This window comes from Oncorhynchus mykiss, chromosome 16, assembly GCF_057628025.1.
Source record: "Oncorhynchus mykiss isolate SJ-2025 chromosome 16, ASM5762802v1, whole genome shotgun sequence".
Lineage (NCBI taxonomy): Eukaryota > Metazoa > Chordata > Actinopteri > Salmoniformes > Salmonidae > Oncorhynchus > Oncorhynchus mykiss.
In genome coordinates this window covers 7,893,525-7,916,715 of record NC_143037.1, presented here as the reverse complement: position 1 = coordinate 7,916,715, position 23,191 = coordinate 7,893,525, and the positions used below count along the sequence as shown (strand labels likewise).

Genomic DNA, 23,191 nt, shown 5'->3' with positions numbered 1-23,191 from the left:
GTGTTGTCTCTGTGGTCTAACGTGGTGTGTTGTCTCTGTGGTCTAACGTGGTGTGTTGTCTCTGTGGTCTAACGTGGTGTGTTGTCTCTGTGGTCTAACGTGGTGTGTTGTCTCTGTGGTCTAACGTGGTGTGTTGTCTCTGTGGTCTAACGTGGTGTGTTGTCTCTGATCTAACATGGTGTGTTGTCTCTGATCTAACATGGTGTGTTGTCTCTGATCTAACATGGTGTGTTGTCTCTGATCTAACATGGTGTGTTGTCTCTGATCTAACATGGTGTGTTGTCTCTGATCTAACATGGTGTGTTGTCTCTGTGGTCTAATGTGGTGTGTTGTCTCTGATCTAACATGGTGTGTTGTCTCTGTGGTCTAACATGGTGTGTTGTCTCTGATCTAACATGGTGTGTTGTCTCTGTGGTCTAATGTGGTGTGTTGTCTCTGTGGTCTAACATGGTGTGTTGTCTCTGATCTAACATGGTGTGTTGTCTCTGTGGTCTAATGTGGTGTGTTGTCTCTGTGGTCTAACATGGTGTGTTGTCTCTGTGGTCTAACATGGTGTGTTGTCTCTGATCTAACATGGTGTGTTGTCTCTGTGGTTTAATGTGGTGTGTTGTCTCTGTGATCTAACATGGTGTGTTGTCTCTGATCTAACATGGTGTGTTGTCTCTGTGGTCTAATGTGGTGTGTTGTCTCTGTGGTCTAACATGGTGTGTTGTCTCTGTGGTCTAACATGGTGTGTTGTCTCTGATCTAACATGGTGTGTTGTCTCTGTGGTCTAACATGGTGTGTTGTCTCTGATCTAACGTGGTGTGTTGTCTCTGATCTAACGTGGTGTGTTGTCTCTGATCTAACGTGGTGTGTTGTCTCTGTGGTCTAACATGGTGTGTTGTCTCTGATCTAACATGGTGTGTTGTCTCTATGGTCTAACGTGGTGTGTTGTCTCTGATCTAACGTGGTGTGTTGTCTCTGATCTAACGTGGTGTGTTGTCTCTGATCTAACATGGTGTGTTGTCTCTGATCTAACGTGGTGTGTTGTCTCTGTGGTCTAACGTGGTGTGTTGTCTCTGATCTAACGTGGTGTGTTGTCTCTGATCTAACATGGTGTGTTGTCTCTGATCTAACATGGTGTGTTGTCTCTGTGGTCTAACGTGGTGTGTTGTCTCTGTGGTCTAACGTGGTGTGTTGTCTCTGATCTAACATGGTGTGTTGTCTCTGATCTAACATGGTGTGTTGTCTCTGATCTAACATGGTGTGTTGTCTCTGTGGTCTAATGTGGTGTGTTGTCTCTGTGGTCTAACATGGTGTGTTGTCTCTGATCTAACATGGTGTGTTGTCTCTGATCTAACGTGGTGTGTTGTCTCTGTGGTCTAACATGGTGTGTTGTCTCTGATCTAACGTGGTGTGTTGTCTCTGTGGTGTAATGTGGTGTGTTGTCTCTGATCTAACATGGTGTGTTGTCTCTGATCTAACATGGTGTGTTGTCTCTGTGGTCTAACATGGTGTGTTATCTCTGTGGTCTAATGTGGTGTGTTGTCTCTGATCTAACATGGTGTGTTGTCTCTGTGGTCTAACATGGTGTGTTGACTCTGATCTAACATGGTGTGTTGTCTCTGTGGTCTAACGTGGTGTGTTGTCTCTGATCTAACATGGTGTGTTGACTCTGATCTAACATGGTGTGTTGTCTCTGATCTAACATGGTGTGTTGTCTCTGATCTAACGTGGTGTGTTGTCTCTGATCTAACGTGGTGTGTTGTCTCTGTGGTCTAACGTGGTGTGTTGTCTCTGATCTAACGTGGTGTGTTGTCTCTGTGGTCTAACATGGTGTGTTGTCTCTGATCTAACATGGTGTGTTGTCTCTGATCTAACATGGTGTGTTGTCTCTGATCTAACGTGGTGTCTTGTCTCTGTGGTCTAACGTGGTGTGTTGTCTCTGTGGTCTAACGTGGTGTGTTGTCTCTGTGGTCTAATGTGGTGTGTTGTCTCTGTCCTCAGTACTCTTCGGTGTCATATAGTGATAGTGTCCTTTCTCATCTCTCTCCTCAGTACTCTTGGGGAAGCCTGGGCTCAGCTAAAGAAGAGTCTGGCTGACGAGGCCGAGGTTCACCTCAAGTTCTCCTCTAAGGTAGATTATATTATATTACACTTTACTCAAATGTAACACACTGGACTGTATTCTTTACTCAAATGTAACACACTGGACTGTATTCTTTACTCAAATGTAACACACTGGACTGTATTCTTTACTCAAATGTAACACACTGGACTGTATTCTTTACTCAAATGTAACACACTGGACTGTATTCTTTACTCAAATGTTACACACTGGACTGTATTCTTTACTCAAATGTAACACACTGGACTGTATTCTTTACTCAAATGTTACACACTGGACTGTATTCTTTACTCAAATGTAACACACTGGACTGTATTCTTTACTCAAATGTAACACACTGGACTGTATTCTTTACTCAAATGTAACACACTGGACTGTATTCTTTACTCAAATGTAACACACTGGACTGTATTCTTTACTCAAATGTAACACACTGGACTGTATTCTTTACTCAAATGTAACACACTGGACTGTATTCTTTACTCAAATGTAACACGCTGGACTGTATTCTTTACTCAAATGTAACACGCTGGACTGTATTCTTTACTCAAATGTAACACACTGGACTGTATTCTTTACTCAAATGTAACACGCTGGACTGTATTCTTTACTCAAATGTAACACACTGGACTGTATTCTTTACTCAAATGTTACACACTGGACTGTATTCTTTACTCAAATGTAACACGCTGGACTGTATTCTTTACTCAAATGTAACACGCTGGACTGTATTCTTTACTCAAATGTAACACACTGGACTGTATTCTTTACTCAAATGTAACACACTGGACTGTATTCTTTACTCAAATGTAACACACTGGACTGTATTCTTTACTCAAATGTAACACGCTGGACTGTATTCTTTACTCAAATGTAACACGCTGGACTGTATTCTTTACTCAAATGTAACACACTGGACTGTAAACTTTACTCAAATGTAACACACTGGACTGTATTCTTTACTCAAATGTAACACACTGGACTGTATTCTTTACTCAAATGTAACACACTGGACTGTATTCTTTACTCAAATGTAACACACTGGACTGTATTCTTTACTCAAATGTAACACACTGGACTGTATTCTTTACTCAAATGTAACACGCTGGACTGTATTCTTTACTCAAATGTAACACGCTGGACTGTATTCTTTACTCAAATGTAACACACTGGACTGTATTCTTTACTCAAATGTAACACACTGGACTGTATTCTTTACTCAAATGTAACACACTGGACTGTATTCTTTACTCAAATGTAACACACTGGACTGTATTCTTTACTCAAATGTAACACTCTGGACTGTATTCTTTACTCAAATGTAACACACTGGACTGTATTCTTTACTCAAATGTAACACACTGGACTGTATTCTTTACTCAAATGTAACACACTGGACTGTATTCTTTACTCAAATGTAACACACTGGACTGTATTCTTTACTCAAATGTAACACACTGGACTGTATTCTTTACTCAAATGTAACACACTGGACTGTATTCTTTACTCAAATGTAACACACTGGACTGTATTCTTTACTCAAATGTAACACACTGGACTGTATTCTTTACTCAAATGTAACACACTGGACTGTATTCTTTACTCAAATGTAACACACTGGACTGTATTCTTTACTCAAATGTAACACACTGGACTGTATTCTTTACTCAAATGTAACACGCTGGACTGTATTCTTTACTCAAATGTAACACACTGGACTGTATTCTTTACTCAAATGTAACACGCTGGACTGTATTCTTTACTCAAATGTAACACACTGGACTGTATTCTTTACTCAAATGTAACACACTGGACTGTATTCTTTACTCAAATGTAACACACTGGACTGTATTCTTTACTCAAATGTAACACACTGGACTGTATTCTTTACTCAAATGTAACACACTGGACTGTATTCTTTACTCAAATGTAACACACTGGACTGTATTCTTTACTCAAATGTTACACACTGGACTGTATTCTTTACTCAAATGTAACACACTGGACTGTATTCTTTACTCAAATGTAACACACTGGACTGTATTCTTTACTCAAATGTAACACACTGGACTGTATTCTTTACTCAAATGTAACACACTGGACTGTATTCTTTACTCAAATGTAACACACTGGACTGTATTCTTTACTCAAATGTAACACACTGGACTGTATTCTTTACTCAAATGTAACACACTGGACTGTATTCTTTACTCAAATGTAACACGCTGGACTGTATTCTTTACTCAAATGTAACACGCTGGACTGTATTCTTTACTCAAATGTAACACACTGGACTGTATTCTTTACTCAAATGTAACACACTGGACTGTATTCTTTACTCAAATGTAACACACTGGACTGTATTCTTTACTCAAATGTAACACACTGGACTGTATTCTTTACTCAAATGTAACACACTGGACTGTATTCTTTACTCAAATGTAACACACTGGACTGTATTCTTTACTCAAATGTAACACACTGGACTGTATTCTTTACTCAAATGTAACACACTGGACTGTATTCTTTACTCAAATGTAACACACTGGACTGTATTCTTTACTCAAATGTAACACACTGGACTGTATTCTTTACTCAAATGTAACACACTGGACTGTATTCTTTACTCAAATGTAACACACTGGACTGTATTCTTTACTCAAATGTAACACACTGGACTGTATTCTTTACTCAAATGTAACACACTGGACTGTATTCTTTACTCAAATGTAACACACTGGACTGTATTCTTTACTCAAATGTAACACGCTGGACTGTATTCTTTACTCAAATGTAACACGCTGGACTGTATTCTTTACTCAAATGTAACAAACTGGACTGTATTCTTTACTCAAATGTAACACGCTGGACTGTATTCTTTACTCAAATGTTACACACTGGACTGTATTCTTTACTCAAATGTAACACACTGGACTGTATTCTTTACTCAAATGTAACACGCTGGACTGTATTCTTTACTCAAAGGAAAACACTTTACACTTCAGAATGCAATTATATTCCATTTAATCTGTTGTGTACACTCTTAGGAAAAATACTTCCAAAAACGTTATTTGCAGAGGAATTAGGGTTCTACCAAGAACTGTTCTGATCAGTTTGTAAGGCAAAGGGTTCTACCTAGAACCTTTAACATTCTAAGAATCGTTTTACGAAGAAATTGTTCTTTGATGATTCTTTGGAAGGCAAGAATGATTCTTTGGAAGGCAGGAAGAGTTCTACATAGAACCACATATAAAATTTCCCAGCATGCTTTATTGCAGGGAGATTTTCAGAATTGTTTATTTTAGTCAGTGGTGTAAAGTACTTAAGTAAAAAATCCTTGAAAGTAGTACTTCTGTCGTTTTGGGGGGTATCTGTACTTAATTTTACTATTTATATTTTTGACTACTTTTACTTCACTACATTCCTAAAGACACTTTTGTACTTTTTCATCCAATGATCTTCCTGACACTCAAAAGTATTTGTTAAGTTTTGAATGGCTATCATTCCAGGAAAATGGTTCAATTCACACACGTATCAAACGAACATCTCTGGTCATCCCTACTGCCTCTGATCTGGCAGACTCACTAAACACACATGCTTTGATTGAAAAATGATGTCTGTGTTGGAGTGTGCCCCTGGTTATCCGTCAATAAAAAAACAAGAACATGTTGTTTAATATAGGGAATTAGAAATTATTTATACGTTTACTTTTATTTTCAATACTTAAGTATATTTTAGCAATTGCATTTACATTTGATACTTAAGTATATTTAAAACCAAATACTTTTTGACTTTTACTCAAGTAGTATTTTACTGGGTGACTTTCACTTTTACTTGAGTCATTTTCTATTAAGGTATCTCTACTTTTACTCAAGTATGACAATTGGGTACTTTTTCCACCAGTGCTTTTACTGTGAAACAGTACCTGTGTTTTTGCATGTACATTGATTGGCTGATACATTTGATGCTAAACAAAGATAAATAACATTCAGTTTTCTTAATAAACTAAAATATCCAATCTGTTAGTAATTGGATGTATTACACTCGTTACTGAGATGTTTGTTCCAGTTTAGGTGTTTGTTCCAGTTTAGATGTTTGTTCCAGTTTAGATGTTTGTTCCAGTTTAGATGTTTGTTCCAGTTTAGGTGTTTGTTCCAGTTTAGATGTTTGTTCCAGTTTAGGTGTTTGTTCCAGTTTAGATGTTTGTTCCAGTTTAGGTGTTTGTTCCAGTTTAGATGTTTGTTCCAGTTTAGATGTTTGTTCCAGTTTAGATGTTTGTTCCAGTTTAGATGTTTGTTCCAGTTTAGATGTTTGAAGTTGTCTCAGTATTCAGTCTTCCCTGCCCTGGCAGTCATTCTGAATGCATGTTGCAGCTGATCAACAATTCCACTTGTTGGATATCCTAACTCCGTCTGGCTTCCAATAGGAATTACACATCACCTTGCAAACCAGCATAATGTGATTTGCAGGCCTGACGTGGCCTGTAAACCAGTAGTAATGGGGGAAACTAAGCTTCCTGAAGCATTGAGGCTTTCCAATCAATTGTCTTGAAAATAGATTAATTACTCCGAGCTTCTTTATTCTTTCACAATATACATTAGTGACATCTGCTGGTCAGTAATAGATAGCAATGTGTAATTATCAGATATACTAAAGATTTTTTTCTACTACTGATTTAGGGAAAGGGAAAGGGGGATACCTAGTCAGTTGTCCAACTGAATGTATTCAACTGAAATGTATCTTCCTAATCAAATCTTCATGGCGCAGCGCTAAGTCGTTGGCTTTAGCTCCGTACAATCAGTTGGAATATCACATTCACATCTTACATCATGTTTTCCCTTTTGCCTTCAAGTTAACTATTTTGGCATTATTTAGGATGCTTAAGACAGACATTTATACTATACTAAAAAATAAATATTATTTGAACAACAGTGCAGATAGTGTGAACTCACATAAAATTATTTTCAAAATAGTGCACCTTCAACAGGATTCAAATAGGTCCACAGACGATGCAATCTCAACCACACTGCACACTGCCCTAACCCATCTGGACAAGAGGAATACCTATGTGAGAATGCTGTTCATCGACTACAGCTCGGCATTCAACACCATAGTACCCTCCAAGCTCGTCATCAAGCTTGAGACCCTGGGTCTCGACCCCGCCCTGTGCAACTGGGAACTGGACTTCCTGACGGGCCGCCCCCAGGTGGTGAGGGTAGGCAACTACAGATGCACAATCGAGAGCATCCTGGCGGGCTGTATCACCGCCTGGTACGGCAACTGCTCCGCCCACAACCGTAAGGCTCTCCAGAGGGTAGTGAGGTCTGCACAACGCATCACCGGGGGCAAACTACCTGCCCTCCAGGACACCTACACCACCCGATGTTACAGGAAGGCCATAAAGATCATCAAGGACATCAACCACCCGAGCCACTGCCTGTTCACCCCGCTATCATCCAGAAGGCGAGGTCAGTACAGGTGCATCAAAGCTGGGACCGAGAGACTGAAAAACAGCCTCTATCTCAAGGCCATCAGACTGTTAAACAGCCACCACTAACATTGAGTGGCTGCTGCCAACACACTGACACTGACACTGACTCAACTCCAGCCACTTTAATAATGGGAATTGATGGGAAATGATGTAAATATATCACTAGCCACTTTAAACAATGCTACCTTATATAATGTTACTTACCCTACATTATTCATCTCATATGCATACGTATATACTGTACTCTATATCATCGACTGCATCCTTATGTAATACATGTATCACTAGCCACTTTAACTATGCCACTTTGTTTACATACTCACCTCATGTATATACTGTACTCGATACCATCTACTGTATCTTGCCTATGGTGCCCTGTACCATCACTCATTCATATATCTTTATGTACATATTCTTTATCCCCTTACACTGTGTATAAGACAGTAGTTTTGGGATTGTTAGTTAGATTAGTTGTTGGTTATTACTGCATTGTCGGAACTAGAAGCACAAGCATTTCGCTACACTCGCATTAACATCTGCTAACCATGTGTATGTGACAAATAAAAATTTGATTTGATTTTGATTTGAACCTAACCATGTTGGAACCATGTTCCAAAGTTTCCTACTCTACCTGCTAAGCTACCGGTCAGGTGTAATTACAAAACCCTAACTAAATCTATCTACGGTATCCATTAGAGGTTGGTGTTTTGAAAGCAGCTTCATCGAAGAAAGCACCGTAACCACAGCGAACTCATTGGGATCTGGGCATTTTGCAACAGACGGTTTGAAAAAGCACGTGATCAAACGATGCTTCGGATGTCTTTGATGACGTGCTTCTGATGAAGTGATACACGCATCGGCACACTGCTTCGAAGTTAGCTGCTTGGCGATTTCGGCGCATACCTTGGAGCGCCAGTATCACACGTAACATCACTATAAACCAGGAGTTTCTTAACACCATTGTGTTAGGGCTTAACTAGGCCCTCAAAGAAAAACCTTATGATCAGTGGTGATTTTAGCATGTACATCTTGGTGGGGCAAAAAAATGTTAGATACATACACTACACAACAATAAACAATACATGAATTGCACTATAATGGTGATAAGTGGTGCCCACAAACTGTTAGGGCCGACATAAAGCTGTCCCAACAGCAGAGCTTTCTTTTCAGCACCATGGAGTGAATCCTTACCACCACTACACCTGGTTATCAGCAGAGCCTTGTCTGGCAGCGAAATAATTCATTCAGCCTCATTTACTGCATTTAAAAAAAAAAAAACATAGCTGATATGGCTGACTATTTCTCTCTGGCATATTATATAATTTATGCAGCAGCATATAAGACATTTTTGGACTCACTTTGTTGTGCGCTCCTTCTTTGGCAAATTTTGTCATCAAAGAAAGAGAGATTTAGAACTCTGAGTTTGATGACCGTTCAAAACACATTTTCCCAGTCTGAAAGCATTTATTCCCGACTTCCCAGTTCCAATGCTTGTGGTTAGCAACTGTCACCAATTCCTACCAAACAACTCATTGTTGTATTTGTGATTTCCACCTTAAAAAATTGAAAAAAATTGAAAAATGTATTTATTGAATATTCGAATCATACAGTATACTAGCAGTGAAGCCACTCAACAACTACATCATACCAGTAATCCAACAGATTCCCATTCAGAGCAACACACAGAAGCATCCATGCTCAATGCCCTGCTCAAGGGCATGTTGACCGAGGGCACAAAACGTGAAACCAAACCCTCCAAGCCCCCCCCCCCCCCCACAGTTCCCCAATAGCTGTCACTCAATCATTCGAGACCCCTCCCACAGCCCCCCAGGAAGAAAAATAAAAAATACAATTAATTCCATTCCCCCAAGAGCCCCCCCAGTGAACCAACAACCAAGAGAAGTAACTAAAGAGGAAACAGGAAAAGACCGAAGAAAACAGCAAACAACAATGCAAATGTAAAAATACATTTAAAACAAAGGACATCAAGGACAACACTAAAGTCATAGCAGCAATGCCAACTGTATATGTTTGTGTGCATGTCTGGCACTATTGCATGTATGTGTGTGTTCTTGTATGTGTTTATTTTAATGAGAGTGTGTGTATATGCATGTGTACCAACACCTGCACTGCATCAGCCTCAGGCAAACCGGCTTCAGTTGTAAAAACACTGCCACTTAGTGTCATTAAAATGTACTTTTCATTATGTTTTATTTTGACTTTTAAAAAATAATAATTATTAAAAACGTGTATCTTTGACTATCATTCTCTCTCTCTCACACAGCAACTCCACTCCCACTTTTCTCCAATTCCACATACCAACCCTCAGCCCATCCCATCCCAACCCTCAGCTTCCCTCAATCCATCCCAACCCAACCCTCAGCTTCCCTCAGCCCATCCCAACCCAACCCTCAGTTTCCCTCAGCCCATCCCATCACCCAGCTGGCCACCCACTTTGGGTTTCTACGCAACACATCTCTTTCAACTATGCTGTGCTGTTTAACGCACAATTTCAATCTATCTACTCAAATAGAATCCACAGATTGCGAGTTGAAGATAGGTCGTTTTACTAAGACTATTAGTATATTAGTTATTGACTGACCTGGTCTCTCCAGAACTCCTAACAGTACTATTTCTAGGGTCAATTTTAGATTAATACTATGCATTTTCAGCCATTCCTGAACCTGAGACCAGAAACCAAAATAAATGGTCTATTGATTCTGTACCCTCACAACTTAATCTGCAGAGCTTCGATGATTTTATGCCCCAAATATTGGAACTGCCGTCTAATATTTAGGCTGGGTTTCTGTACAGCACTATGTGACATCAGCTGATGTATGAAGGGCTTTATAAATACATTTGATTGAAATTTGATAATATCTAGGTGAGATGAAATAATTTGAACACATTCTTCATGGACCTCTATCCCTTCCTTAGACCTTTTTTTTAAACCTAAAATACCTAGTGTCCTCTTCAATCCAGTTCAATCAGGCTTCTGGAGTAATTTAGCAATATTTCCTCTTGTAACTGCAAGAATGTACTTTCATTAATTTCATACTGTCTTAATTAATTGATCTGCCCATATCATTCATATAGACTGTTTTTCACTCTCCCCGTTAATAATCTCCTGGTCCTCAGCCCGACACTCTTCAGTAGAATCAAAGCAGCTCACTAATCAAACTCTACATTGACCTGCTTTTATATTTTAGAGAGGAGACAACTTTGTTACTAGAAACCATTGACATCTCTTGTATACACATCTAATGGGATACAAAATTTACACAGCAAATTCTACAGTATTGAATCAACATGGAGTGTTACATTTAACACTGTTCCAGTGTCTATATGTGTCCACACTTTTCAGTGTTAAATTCATCCTTTGCTTAGTTCTGATGTGTTTAAACTTTCTCAGTGTCAGAAAATGATACCTGTAGTTTTACGGTAAAACTCCCTTTGGGGTTGTTGTTTTAAAACAAAGCCTAATTTGCATATTTCCCAGTGTGCCTAACTCTATATGACAATATATTACATATATCATAAGGCCTTATTTTGAGGGTCTAGTTTTACCTTAACAAAGTGGCCAGAATGTAACGGCTTTCGTCATCGGATGAGGAAGAGTAGTCGGACCAAAGCGCAGCGTGGTAAGTGTTCACGTTTGTTTATTGAACTGAACACTAATACAAAGTAACAAAATAATAAATGAAACCGAAACAGTCCCGTAAAGTGCAAACACTAAACAGAAAATAACTACCCACAAAACCCATGTGGGAAAAAGCTACCTAAGTATGGTTCCCAATCAGAGACAACGAAAGACAGCTGTCCCTGATTGAGAACCATACCTGACCAAAAACAAAGAAATACAAAAACATAGAAAAAAGAACATAGAATACCCACCCAAATCACACCCTGACCAAACCAAAATAGAGACATAAAAAGCTCTCTACGGTCAGGGCGTGACACTGAAGCTCCTGGTTGAACTCAACTTGATGAAGGCCAGAGGACTGAAATTGAATGAATTTAACAACCATGTCTTTGTCACTAACACTAACCTAACCTCCTCCAGGATCACAGTGACAGTATTGGTTTGAATCAAGACAACAAAATCACTTTAAGTAACTGTACTCAGTTGATTAGGTACACCACCCACTCCTACAGACAGTGAGTCACGTGGCTTGCTATATAAAGCAGGCAGACAGGCATCGAGGCATTCAGTTACTGTTACACTGAATGTTAGAGTGGGGAAAACGAGTGACCTAAGCAACTTTGAGCGTGGTATGATCGTCAGTGCCAGACCCACCGGTTCCAGTACCTCAGAAATGGCCAGTCCCCTGGGCTTTTAGCGCACAACAGTGTCTAGGATTTAACGAGAATGGTGCGACAAACAAAAAACATCCAGTCAGCGGCGTCCTGTGAGCGAAAAACAGCTCGTTGATGAGAGGTGGAAGGAGAATGGCAAGAATCATGTAAGCTAAGAGGTGGGCCACAAATAGGCAAATAACGGCGCAGTACAACAGTGGTGTGCAGAACGGCATCTCGTAACGCACAACTCGTCGGTCCTTGTCACGGATGGGCTATTACAGCAGACGACCGGGTTCCACTCCTATCAGCTTAAAACAAGAAGAGGCTCCAGTGGGCATCACGATCACCAACACTGGACAACTGAGGAGTGGATGGAGTCCATGGCCCTTTCCTGCCTGGTGTCAACGGTATAGGCTGGTGGCAGAGGTATAATGGTGTGGGGAATGTTTTCCTGGCACAGGTTAGGTCCCTATTGACACCAATTGAGCAATGTTTCAATGCCCCGAGGAATTCAGGCTGTTCTGAAGGCAAAGGAGGGTCCGACCCGGGTACTAGATGGGTGTACCTAATAAACTGACCACTGAGTGTATCTTAAGTGTAGTAGTAATGACAGTTTTGAGTAATGACAACACATTGGGTTTTACATTGTAGGGAACACTGACCCATTTGCTGTGTGAGGATATGAGATACAGGCATAAAAAAACAAGACAAAAATAAAACAACTGTCATCACAATATATCATTATTTATTATCTATTTATAGGAAAGGCCAGCTGTTTTTGCTAACCATGTGACTTGACCAAGAAAGAACTTCACGCATAGGCCTTCTAAACAGGTCTGCCTTTAAACTTCTGTTATGTAACTCTTTCAGCTCCAGAGCGAGGTGGAGAAGCCTCTGTTGACGTTCAGAGAGAACTTTAAGAAGGACATGAAGAGGTTCAATCATCACATCGCAGAACTACGGAAACAGCTGGTTGGACGACACTCAGCCGTGGAGAAGGTACGAATCCTGATGCAGTGAGACGCAACAAACACACACAGGCACACACAGGCACACACAGGCACACACAGGCACACACAGGCACACACAGGCACACACAGACACACACAGGCACACACAGGCACACACAGGCACACACAGGCACACACAGGCACACACAGGCACACACAGGCACACACACAAATAGAGAGACATGCACACAGAGGCACAAACACACACTCATAAAGCATACAGAACTCAACTTAATATTAACTGTCCTTGCACTTGGCAGCTGTAGAATTTCAGGAATCTTCTCAGACATGATTCAAATTCCACAACTCCCCCCTAAGTCTAGGACGGTTTCCTGTCAACACACACCCACACACTACCACTTCCTTGTTCTATAAATAACGATTGGACTGATCGCTTCAGCATATCACCTCCACCTCACCCTAGACCTACTTCAGTTTGCATACTGCCCGAACCGGTCCACAGTCGATGCAGTCGCCATCACACTGCACACTGCCCTACCCCATCTGGACAAGAGGAATAACCATGTAAGAATGCTGTTCATCAACTACAGCTCAGCATTCAACACCATAGTGCCCTCCAAAGCTCATTATCAAGCTGGAGGCCCTGGGTCTCAACCCCGCCCTGTGCAATTGGGTCCTGGACTTTCTGAAGGGCCGCCTCGAGGTGGTGAAGGTAGGAAACAATCTCCACTTCGCTGACTCTTAACACTGGGGCCCCACAAGGGTGCATGCTCAGTCCCCTCCTGTACTCCCATGACTGCGTGGCCATGCACGCCTCCAACTCAATCATCAAGTTTGCAGATGACACAACATTAGTGGGCTTGATTACCAACCACGACGAGACAGCCGGAGTGTGGTGTCAGGAAAACAACCTCTCACTCAATGTAAAAAAAAAAGGAGATGATCGTGGACTTCAGGAAACAGCAGAGGGAACAACCCCCTATCCACATCTACAGGACAGTAGTGGAGAAGGTGGAAATGTTTAAGTTTCTCGGCGTACACATCACAGACAAACTGAAATGGTCCACCCACACCGACAGTGTGGCTTGTCATCTAAAACCCTGACAAACTTTTACAGATGCACAATTGAGAGCATCCTGTCAGGCTACATCACCGCCTGGTACGGCAACTGCACCGCCCTCAACAGCAAGGCTCTCCAGAGGGAGGTGCGGTCTGCACAACGCATCACCGGGGTCAAACTACCTGCCCTCCAGGACACCTACAGCACCTGATGTCACAGAAAGGCCAAAAAGATCATCAAGGACAACAACCAACCGAGCCACTGCCTGTTCACCCCGCTATCATCCAGAAGGCGAGCTCAGTACAGGTCCATCAAAGCTGGGACCGAGAGACTGAAAAACAGCTTCTATCTCAAGGCCATCAGACTGCTAAACAGCAATCACTAACTCGCAGAGGCTGCTCACTACATAGAGACTCAAATCACTGGCCAATTTAATAAATGGATCACTAGTCATTTTAAACAATGCCACTTTAATAATGTTTACATATCGTACATTACTGTCAGCGATTGGGTGCAGAGATGTAGCGGAGTCAGGCGCAGGACACAGGTTTTGAGCAACACAACGGAGTTTACTCAAAAAATCAAGCAAAAATTCAAAATAGGAACATACAAACACACTAGCACAATCAACAACCACTAAAGACACCAACACTCACAGACAGAACAGAAATGTATGTCAGAGGGTTAAATAAGGAACATGATATGGGAATTGAAACCAGGTGTGTGTAATACAGACAAAACAAAACGAAACTGAAACATGGATCGGTGGTGACTAGAAAGCCGGTGACGTCGACAGCCGAACACCACCCGAACAAGGGGAAGGGCCGACTTCAGCGGAAGTCGTGACAATTACTCGTCTCATTTGTATATACTGTATACTGACACCAGCCTCGGGGACGACCCAGAGGTCGGGACGCAGGGCGATCCGGGTGGTGACGGTGAAACTCTGTAGCAATGAAGGATCTAGGATGTCCTCCACCGGTACCCAGCATCTCTCCTCCGGGCCGTACCCCTCCCACTCCACGAGGTACTGAAGGCCCCTCACCCGACGCCTTGAGTCCATGATGGCTCGTACGGTATACGCCGGGACCCCCTCGATGTCCAGAGGGGGCGGAGGAACCTCCCGCACCTCAGACTGCTGGAGCGGACCAGCCACCACCGGCCTGAGGAGAGACACATGGAACGAGGGGTTAATGTGATAATCAGGGGGGAGTTGTAACCTATAACAAACCTCGTTCAGTCTCCTCAGGACTTTAAATGGCCCCACAAACCGCGGACCCAGCTTCCGGCAGGGCAGGTGAAGGGGCAGGTTTCGGGTCGAGAACCAGACCCGATCCCCCAGTGCATACACCAGGGCCTCACTGCGGTGGCAGTCGGCACTCGCCTTTTGCCTCCTGACGGCCTGTTGTAGCCGCACATGAGCAGCGTTCCATGTCTCCTCTGAGTGCCGAAACCATTCATCCACCGCAGGAGCCTCGTTCTGGCTCTGATGCCATGGTGCCAGGATCGGCTGATAACCCAGCATACACTGAAATGGTGATAGGTTGGTAGAGGAGTGGCGGAGGGAGTTTTGGGCCATCTCCGCCCAGTGGATGTAAACCGCCCACTCCCCCGGCTGGTCCTGGCAATAGGACCGCAGAAACCTACCCACATCCTGGTTGACATCCTGGTTGACATCCTGGTTGACTCTCGGGGTGAAAACCTGAGGTAAGGCTGACCGAGACCCCCAGGCGTTCCATAAATGCCCTCCAGACTCTAGACGTGAATTGGGGACCCCGATCAGAAACTATATCCTCAGGCACCCCGTAGTGCCGAAATACGTGGGTGAACAGGGCCTCCGCAGTCTGTAGAGCCGTAGGAAGACCGGGCAAAGGAAGGAGACGGCAGGACCGATCCACAACGACCGCGACGGGGGAAGATCCGTCACGAAATCCACCGATAGGTGTGACCACGGTCGTTGTGGAACGGGAAGGAGTTGTAATTTTCCTCTGGGCAGGTGTCTAGGTGCCTTGCACTGTGCGCATACCGAACAGGAGAAAACATAAACCCTCACGTCCTTAGCTAAAGTGGGCCACCAGTACTTCCCAGTAAGGCAGGATGACCAGAGGGAGGGTGACGTGTGAGCCCAACAGATCAAACGATCGCGGACATCAAACGGAATGTACAGACGCACAGCTGGACACTCAGAGGGAGTGGGCTCTGTCAGAGGGTTAAATAAGGAACATGATTTGGGAATTGAAACCAGGTGTGTGTAATACAGACAAAACAAAACGAAACTGAAACATGGATCGGTGGTGACTAGAAAGCCGGTGACGTCGACCGCCGAACACCACCCGAACAAGGAGAAGGGCCGACTTCGGCGGAAGTCGTGACAATTACTCATCTCATTTGTATATACTGTATCTTATACCATCGTTTGCAACTTGCCTTTACCTCTCGGCCATCGCTCATCCATATATTTATATGTACATATTCTTATTCCATCCCTTTTAGATTTGTGTGTATTAGATAGTTGTTGGGAATTGTTAGATTACTTGTTAGATATTACTGCACTGTCGGAACTAGAAGCGCAAGCATTTCGCTACACTCCCATTAACATCTGCTAACCATGTGTATGTGACCAATTAAAATGTGATTTGATTTGAAGATCTGCATGTATCTCTGTAGGCCCGTAAGGCTCTAGCGGACAGACAGAAGGACTTGGACGTGAAGACCCAGCAGCTGGAGATCAAACTAAGCAACAAGATGGAGGAAGACATCAAGAAGGCTCAGCGGAAATCCACACAAGCAGGTCAGAGCCAGGTCAAAGGTCAAACCAAAGGTTATCAAAGGTCACTGTGGGTTTAGCCAGTGGGGTCAAAGACTCACATGTTTGTCATAACTGATATTGGTGTCACTTGTTTCGTCCCCAACTGGGAGTCTTGAGGGTTTTAATCTGTGCAGATTAGAGGTTATTCTAGCACAAATCTGACCAAGCGAGTCTAGGGTATATCTAGCTAACTTTTTTAAAAAGACGTTGTTTATGACATGATAAACAGACACTCTAAACCAACGATTCTCAAATGGTGGGTCGCGGGAGGCGTTGCTGTCTGTGTATGACTAAATAAAGTATATTAAAAAAAATAATAATAATTTAATCTTAAAAAATATATATATTTGACCTTTATTTAACCAGGTAGGCCAGTTGAGAACAAGTTCTCATTTGCATCTGCGACCTGGCCAAGATAAAGCACAGCAGTTCGACACATACACCAACACAGAGTTACACATGTAATAAAACAAACATACAGTCAATAACACAGTAGAAAAAGGTTATATACAGTCAGTGCAAATGAGGTAGGATAAGGGAGGTAAGGCAATAAATAAACCACGTGGCAAAGTAATTACAATATAGCAATCAAACACTGGAATGGTAGATGTGCAGAATATATATATATATACACACAGTGGGAAGAACAAGTATTTGATACACTGCCGATTTTGCAGGTTTTCCTACTTACAAAGCATGTAGAGGTCTGTAATTGTTATCATAGGTAACTGTGAGAGACGGAATCTAAAACAAAAATCCAGAAAATCACATTGTATGATTTTTAAGTAATTAATTTGCATTTTATTGCATTAAAAGGTTTAAGACCCGCTGCTGCTACTACTACTACTACTACTACTACTTTGACTACTACAGCTACTACTACTACAACTACTACGACTACTACTACTACCACTACTACTACTGCTACTACCACTACCACTACTACTACTACTACTGCTACTACCACTACCACTGCTACTACCACTACCACTGCTACTGCTACTACTACTGCTACTGCTACTACCACTACCACTGCTACTGCTACTACTACTGCTACTGCTACTGCTACTACCACTACCACTGCTACTACCACTACTACTACTACCACTACCGCCACAACCACTACCTCTACTACTACTACCACTACCACCACTGCTACTACTACTACTACCACTACTACTACCACAGCTACTGCTGCTACTACTACTACTACTACCACTACTACTACTACTGCTGCTACTACTACTACTACTACCACAGCTACTACTACTACTACCACTACTACTACCACAGCTACTGCTGCTACTACTACTACTACTACCACTACCACTACTACTACTGCTACTGCTACTACCACTACCACTACTACTACTGCTACTGCTACTACTACTACCACTACTACTACTTATTCTTCTTCGCGTGGTTTTCCGTCAGACAAGACGCTGTGTTGCTGCCTTTCGCAGGTCGGAGTGTAAATTGCACATATTGGTCACAAACAAAAAAACTGGGTAAAGGGGAATGGGAAAATGTCACCACTATCTAACCCTGCACCTATATACTATGCCCCAAAATCTAGCCGCCCCAAAATCTAGCCACCCCATCTAGCCACCTTGGCCCTAAAAGATCCTAGGTCGTTGAACCCTTTTTCTCTCAATACTTCCTGTAGATTTTCTGTACTAAAATCTTCCCAGAATATTTCTCTGCTGCTGCAACCTCCACATCTATCTTCTGTGACTTCTGCTCCATCAGTACAGAGCAGTTGATCACCATGTCTATAAAACGCAAGAAATTCAACCTTACTAAAGCTCATCCGGTCTGGAGCTCTCTCCCTTCAGGCCTACTCACTGGGGTTTCTCCCAGTCAAATAACTAACCCTTGGGCCATCCTCTACTCTCTTCACTGCCTCAGCATAGGAAACTTTCTTCCCCAACTCGAACTGTGGCAATCTCAACCTGTCTCTCTCTCATAGGACACTTCGGATCCCACGTTGCATGGCCACCCCCACTGTCAACACAGTGCTTTCTCTATCGCAACTGTACACTCCCTCTGACCATGCCCTGCTGCATAGTCAGAGGCACCTAAAGCACTGTAGCGTGTTGCATATTTCCCAGTGTGCTGACCTCTATATGACAATATATTACATATATCATAAGGCCTTATTTTGAGGGTCGAGTTTTACCTTAACAAAGTGGCCTGAAGCACCTAAAGCACTGTAGAGTGTTTGTAACATAGGCCCTCACAGAGTAGCAAACATAACCTAACCTGACCTTAACAGCTAGAAACTCTGTGTCAAAGCTCAACAAGACAGACAGGGTATTTTCAGTCTCGCCATTGCCACCGGGTCTACGTCTCACCAAACGGCAGGCGTCACAAACACCAGGAATATTATTTTTCATTTGATCCATCTATATACTCAACGCTACGTCACGGATCACAGGATTTAAGCGGCGCCCTGTTTCAGAGAGGAAAGCATGCCACGTGTTGAGCTCCAAGCTGTGTGACGCGAAGCGCCCACTTCCTCTGGGTGGAGGATGCACAAAAAAATCGAAATGAGTCCACTTCTCAAAACTTTCCCAGATGTAACCATTCCCAGTTTGTCCTTTACCCAGCCTGACACACCATATTGGTCTGCAAAAAAGCAGGGATCCACTCTTTCCAAAAAATCTCACTCCCACCGGTCTAAGACTCGCTATGACTCTGATCTGTTTCCTATACACATTTAATTGTGTAACGGTTCTCTTGAGTTGAAGGAGAGGCGGACCAAAACGCAGCGTGGTTTCTATTCATGGTTCTTTAATAAAGCACTTCACATGAACAGACTAACAAAAACAAGAAACGTGAAAACCTAAAACAGCCCTATCTGGTGCAAACACGGAGACAGGAACAATCACCCACAAACACACAGTGAAACCCAGGCTACCTAAGTATGATTCTCAATCAGAGACAACTAATGACACCTGCCTCTGATTGAGAACCATACTAGGCCGAAACATAGAAATACCCAAATCATAGAAAAACAAACATAGACTGCCCACCCAACTCACACCCTGACCATACTAAATAAATACAAAACAAAGGAAATAAAGGTCAGAACGTGACAAATTGTTAGGGAACTACTACCATATATCCCTTAAATTGGTACCGGAATATTACTAACAGGTGCACCGTATAGCCATTTACAAGGCCTGCAATTAAAATATGTTATTGAGCCACCGATTCTTTCTCCTCACACAATTTCTATCCACAATGCACCAGAATTTACAGTATGCTGCAGTGAATATATAGCAAGCAGCAATTTAGTACATTATTGTTCAACTGTATTGAAAATAACATCAGCAATTGCTAATAGTAAAAATTTAATTATAATGTATATTAACTATAGCAACTGATATTAGGTGCTTCATATCACTTGCACTTTAGGCCTTAATAAAGCTTCTAAACTGACAGTGACTACTGGGCAAAACAGATCAAATGGACATGGCTCTGATCTGTTTCCTAATTAAATGTATTTGTTAGGGAACCACCACCACATATCACTTAAATTAGTACCGAACTCTCAGTAATGGGTGCAAGAAATATAACCACTTACAAGGCACACCTCAAATATGTTAATGAGTGAGAAACAACAATACCAAGCACCCACGTCTTCAAAAATTTTTTGCGCTCCAAAAATGATTATTAAAAAGTTATCCACTTAGTTATCCACTTAGTTATCCATTAGTTATCCACTTAGTTATCCATTAGTTATCCACATAGTTATCCATTAGTTATCCACTTAGTTATCCACTTAGTTATCCACTTAGTTATCCACTTAGTTATCCACTTAGTTATCAACTTAGTTATCCATTAGTTATCCACTTAGTTATCCACTTAGTTATCCACATAGTTATCCACTTAGTTATCCACATAGTTATCCACATAGTTATCCATTAGTTATCCACTTAGTTATCCATTAGTTATCCACATAGTTATCCACATAGTTATCCACTTAGTTATCCACGTAGTTATCCACTTAGTTATCCACTTAGTTATCCACTTAGTTATCCACTAGTTATCCACTTAGTTATCCACTTAGTTATCCACTTAGTTATCCACTTAGTTATCCACTTAGTTATCCACTTAGTTATCCATTAGTTATCCACATAGTTATCCACTTAGTTATCCACATAGTTATCCATTAGTTATCCACATAGTTATCCACATAGTTATCCACTTAGTTATCCACTTAGTTATCCATTAGTTATCCACATAGTTATCCACTTAGTTATCCACTTAGTTATCCATTAGTTATCCACTTAGTTATCCACATAGTTACCCATTAGTTATCCACTTAGTTATCCACTTAGTTATCCACATAGATATCCACGTAGTTATCCACTTAGTTATCAACTTAGTTATCCATTAGTTATCCACTTAGTTATCCACTTAGTTATCCACTTAGTTATCCACTTAGTTATCCATTAATTATCCATTAGTTATCCACATAGTTATCCATTAGTTATCCACTTAGTTATCCACTTAGTTATCCATTAGTTATCCACTTAGTTATCCACTTAGTCATCCACATAGTTATCCACTTAGTTATCCACTTAGTTATCCACTTAGTTATCCATTAGTTATCCACTTAGTTATCCACTTAGTTATCCACTTAGTTATCCACTTAGTTATCCACATAGTTATCCACTTAGTTATCCACTTAGTTATCCACTTAGTTATCCATTAGTTATCCACTTAGTTATCCACTAGTTATCCACTTAGTTATCCACTTAGTTATCCATTAGTTATCCACTTAGTTATCCACTTAGTTATCCACATAGTTATCCACATAGTTATCCACATAGTTATCCACTTAGTTATCCACTTAGTTATCCACTTAGTTATCCACTTAGTTATCCACATAGTTATCCACTTAGTTATCCACTTAGTTATCCACTTAGTTATCCATTAGTTATCCACTTAGTTATCCACTAGTTATCCACTTAGTTATCCACTTAGTTATCCACTTAGTTATCCACTTAGTTATCCACATAGTTATCCACATAGTTATCCACTTAGTTATCCACTTAGTTATCCACTTAGTTATCCATTAGTTATCCACTTAGTTATCCACTTAGTTATCCACTTAGTTATCCACTTAGTTATCCACATAGTTATCCACTTATTTATCCACTTAGTTATCCACTTAGTTATCCATTAGTTATCCACTTAGTTATCCACTAGTTATCCACTTAGTTATCCACTTAGTTATCCATTAGTTTTCCACTTAGTTATCCACTTAGTTATCCACTTAGTTATCCATTGGTTACCCACATAGTTATCCACATATTTATCCATTAGTTACCCACATAGTTATCCACTTAGTTATCCACGTAGTTATCCACATAGTTATCCATTAGTTATCCACTTAGTTATCCACTTAGTTATCCATTAGTTATCCACTTAGTTATCCACTTAGTTATCCACTTAGTTATCCACTTAGTTATCCATTAGTTATCCATTAGTTATCCACTTAGTTATCCACTTAGTTATCCATTAGTTATCCACTTAGTTATCCACTTAGTTATCCACATAGTTATCCACTTAGTTATCCACTTAGTTATCCACTTAGTTATCCATTAGTTATCCACTTAGTTATCCACTTAGTTATCCACTTAGTTATCCACTTAGTTATCCACATAGTTATCCACTTAGTTATCCACTTAGTTATCCACTTAGTTATCCACTTAGTTATCCATTAGTTATCCACTTAGTTATCCACTTAGTTATCCACATAGTTATCCACATAGTTATCCACTTAGTTATCCACTTAGTTATCCACTTAGTTATCCATTAGTTATCCACTTAGTTATCCACTAGTTATCCACATAGTTATCCACTTAGTTATCCATTAGTTATCCACTTAGTTATCCACTTAGTTATCCACTTAGTTATCCACTTAGTTATCCATTAGTTATCCACTTAGTTATCCACTTAGTTATCCACATAGTTATCCACATAGTTATCCACTTAGTTATCCACTTAGTTATCCACTTAGTTATCCATTAGTTATCCACTTAGTTATCCACTTAGTTATCCACTTAGTTATCCACATAGTTATCCACTTAGTTATCCACTTAGTTATCCACTTAGTTATCCACTTAGTTATCCATTAGTTATCCACTTAGTTATCCACTAGTTATCCACTTAGTTATCCACTTAGTTATCCATTAGTTATCCACTTAGTTATCCACTTAGTTATCCACTTAGTTATCCATTAGTTATCCACTTAGTTATCCACTTAGTTATCCACTTAGTTATCCACGTAGTTATCCACTTAGTTATCCACTTAGTTATCCACTTAGTTAACCATTTAGTTATTTATAAAATGTCTGCCCTGCTAGAGCTGTCCCGGTCAACTGTAAGTGCTGTTATTGTGAAGTGGAAACGTTTATGAGCAACAACGGCTTAGCCT

General features: G+C 41.1%; 1 protein-coding gene across 1 annotated transcript in view; it reads left to right on the top strand.

The window, feature by feature from the left end:
• Positions 1 to 23,191, top strand: part of LOC110492812 (growth arrest-specific protein 7) — a 90,979-nt gene that overhangs the window by 63,326 nt on the left and 4,462 nt on the right. Inside the window, exons 9-11 of the mRNA XM_036946081.2 lie at positions 2,041 to 2,119; positions 12,771 to 12,899; positions 16,599 to 16,722. Coding sequence (XP_036801976.2) covers positions 2,041 to 2,119; positions 12,771 to 12,899; positions 16,599 to 16,722 — 332 coding nt within the window. The remainder of the gene's footprint in view (positions 1 to 2,040; positions 2,120 to 12,770; positions 12,900 to 16,598; positions 16,723 to 23,191) is intronic.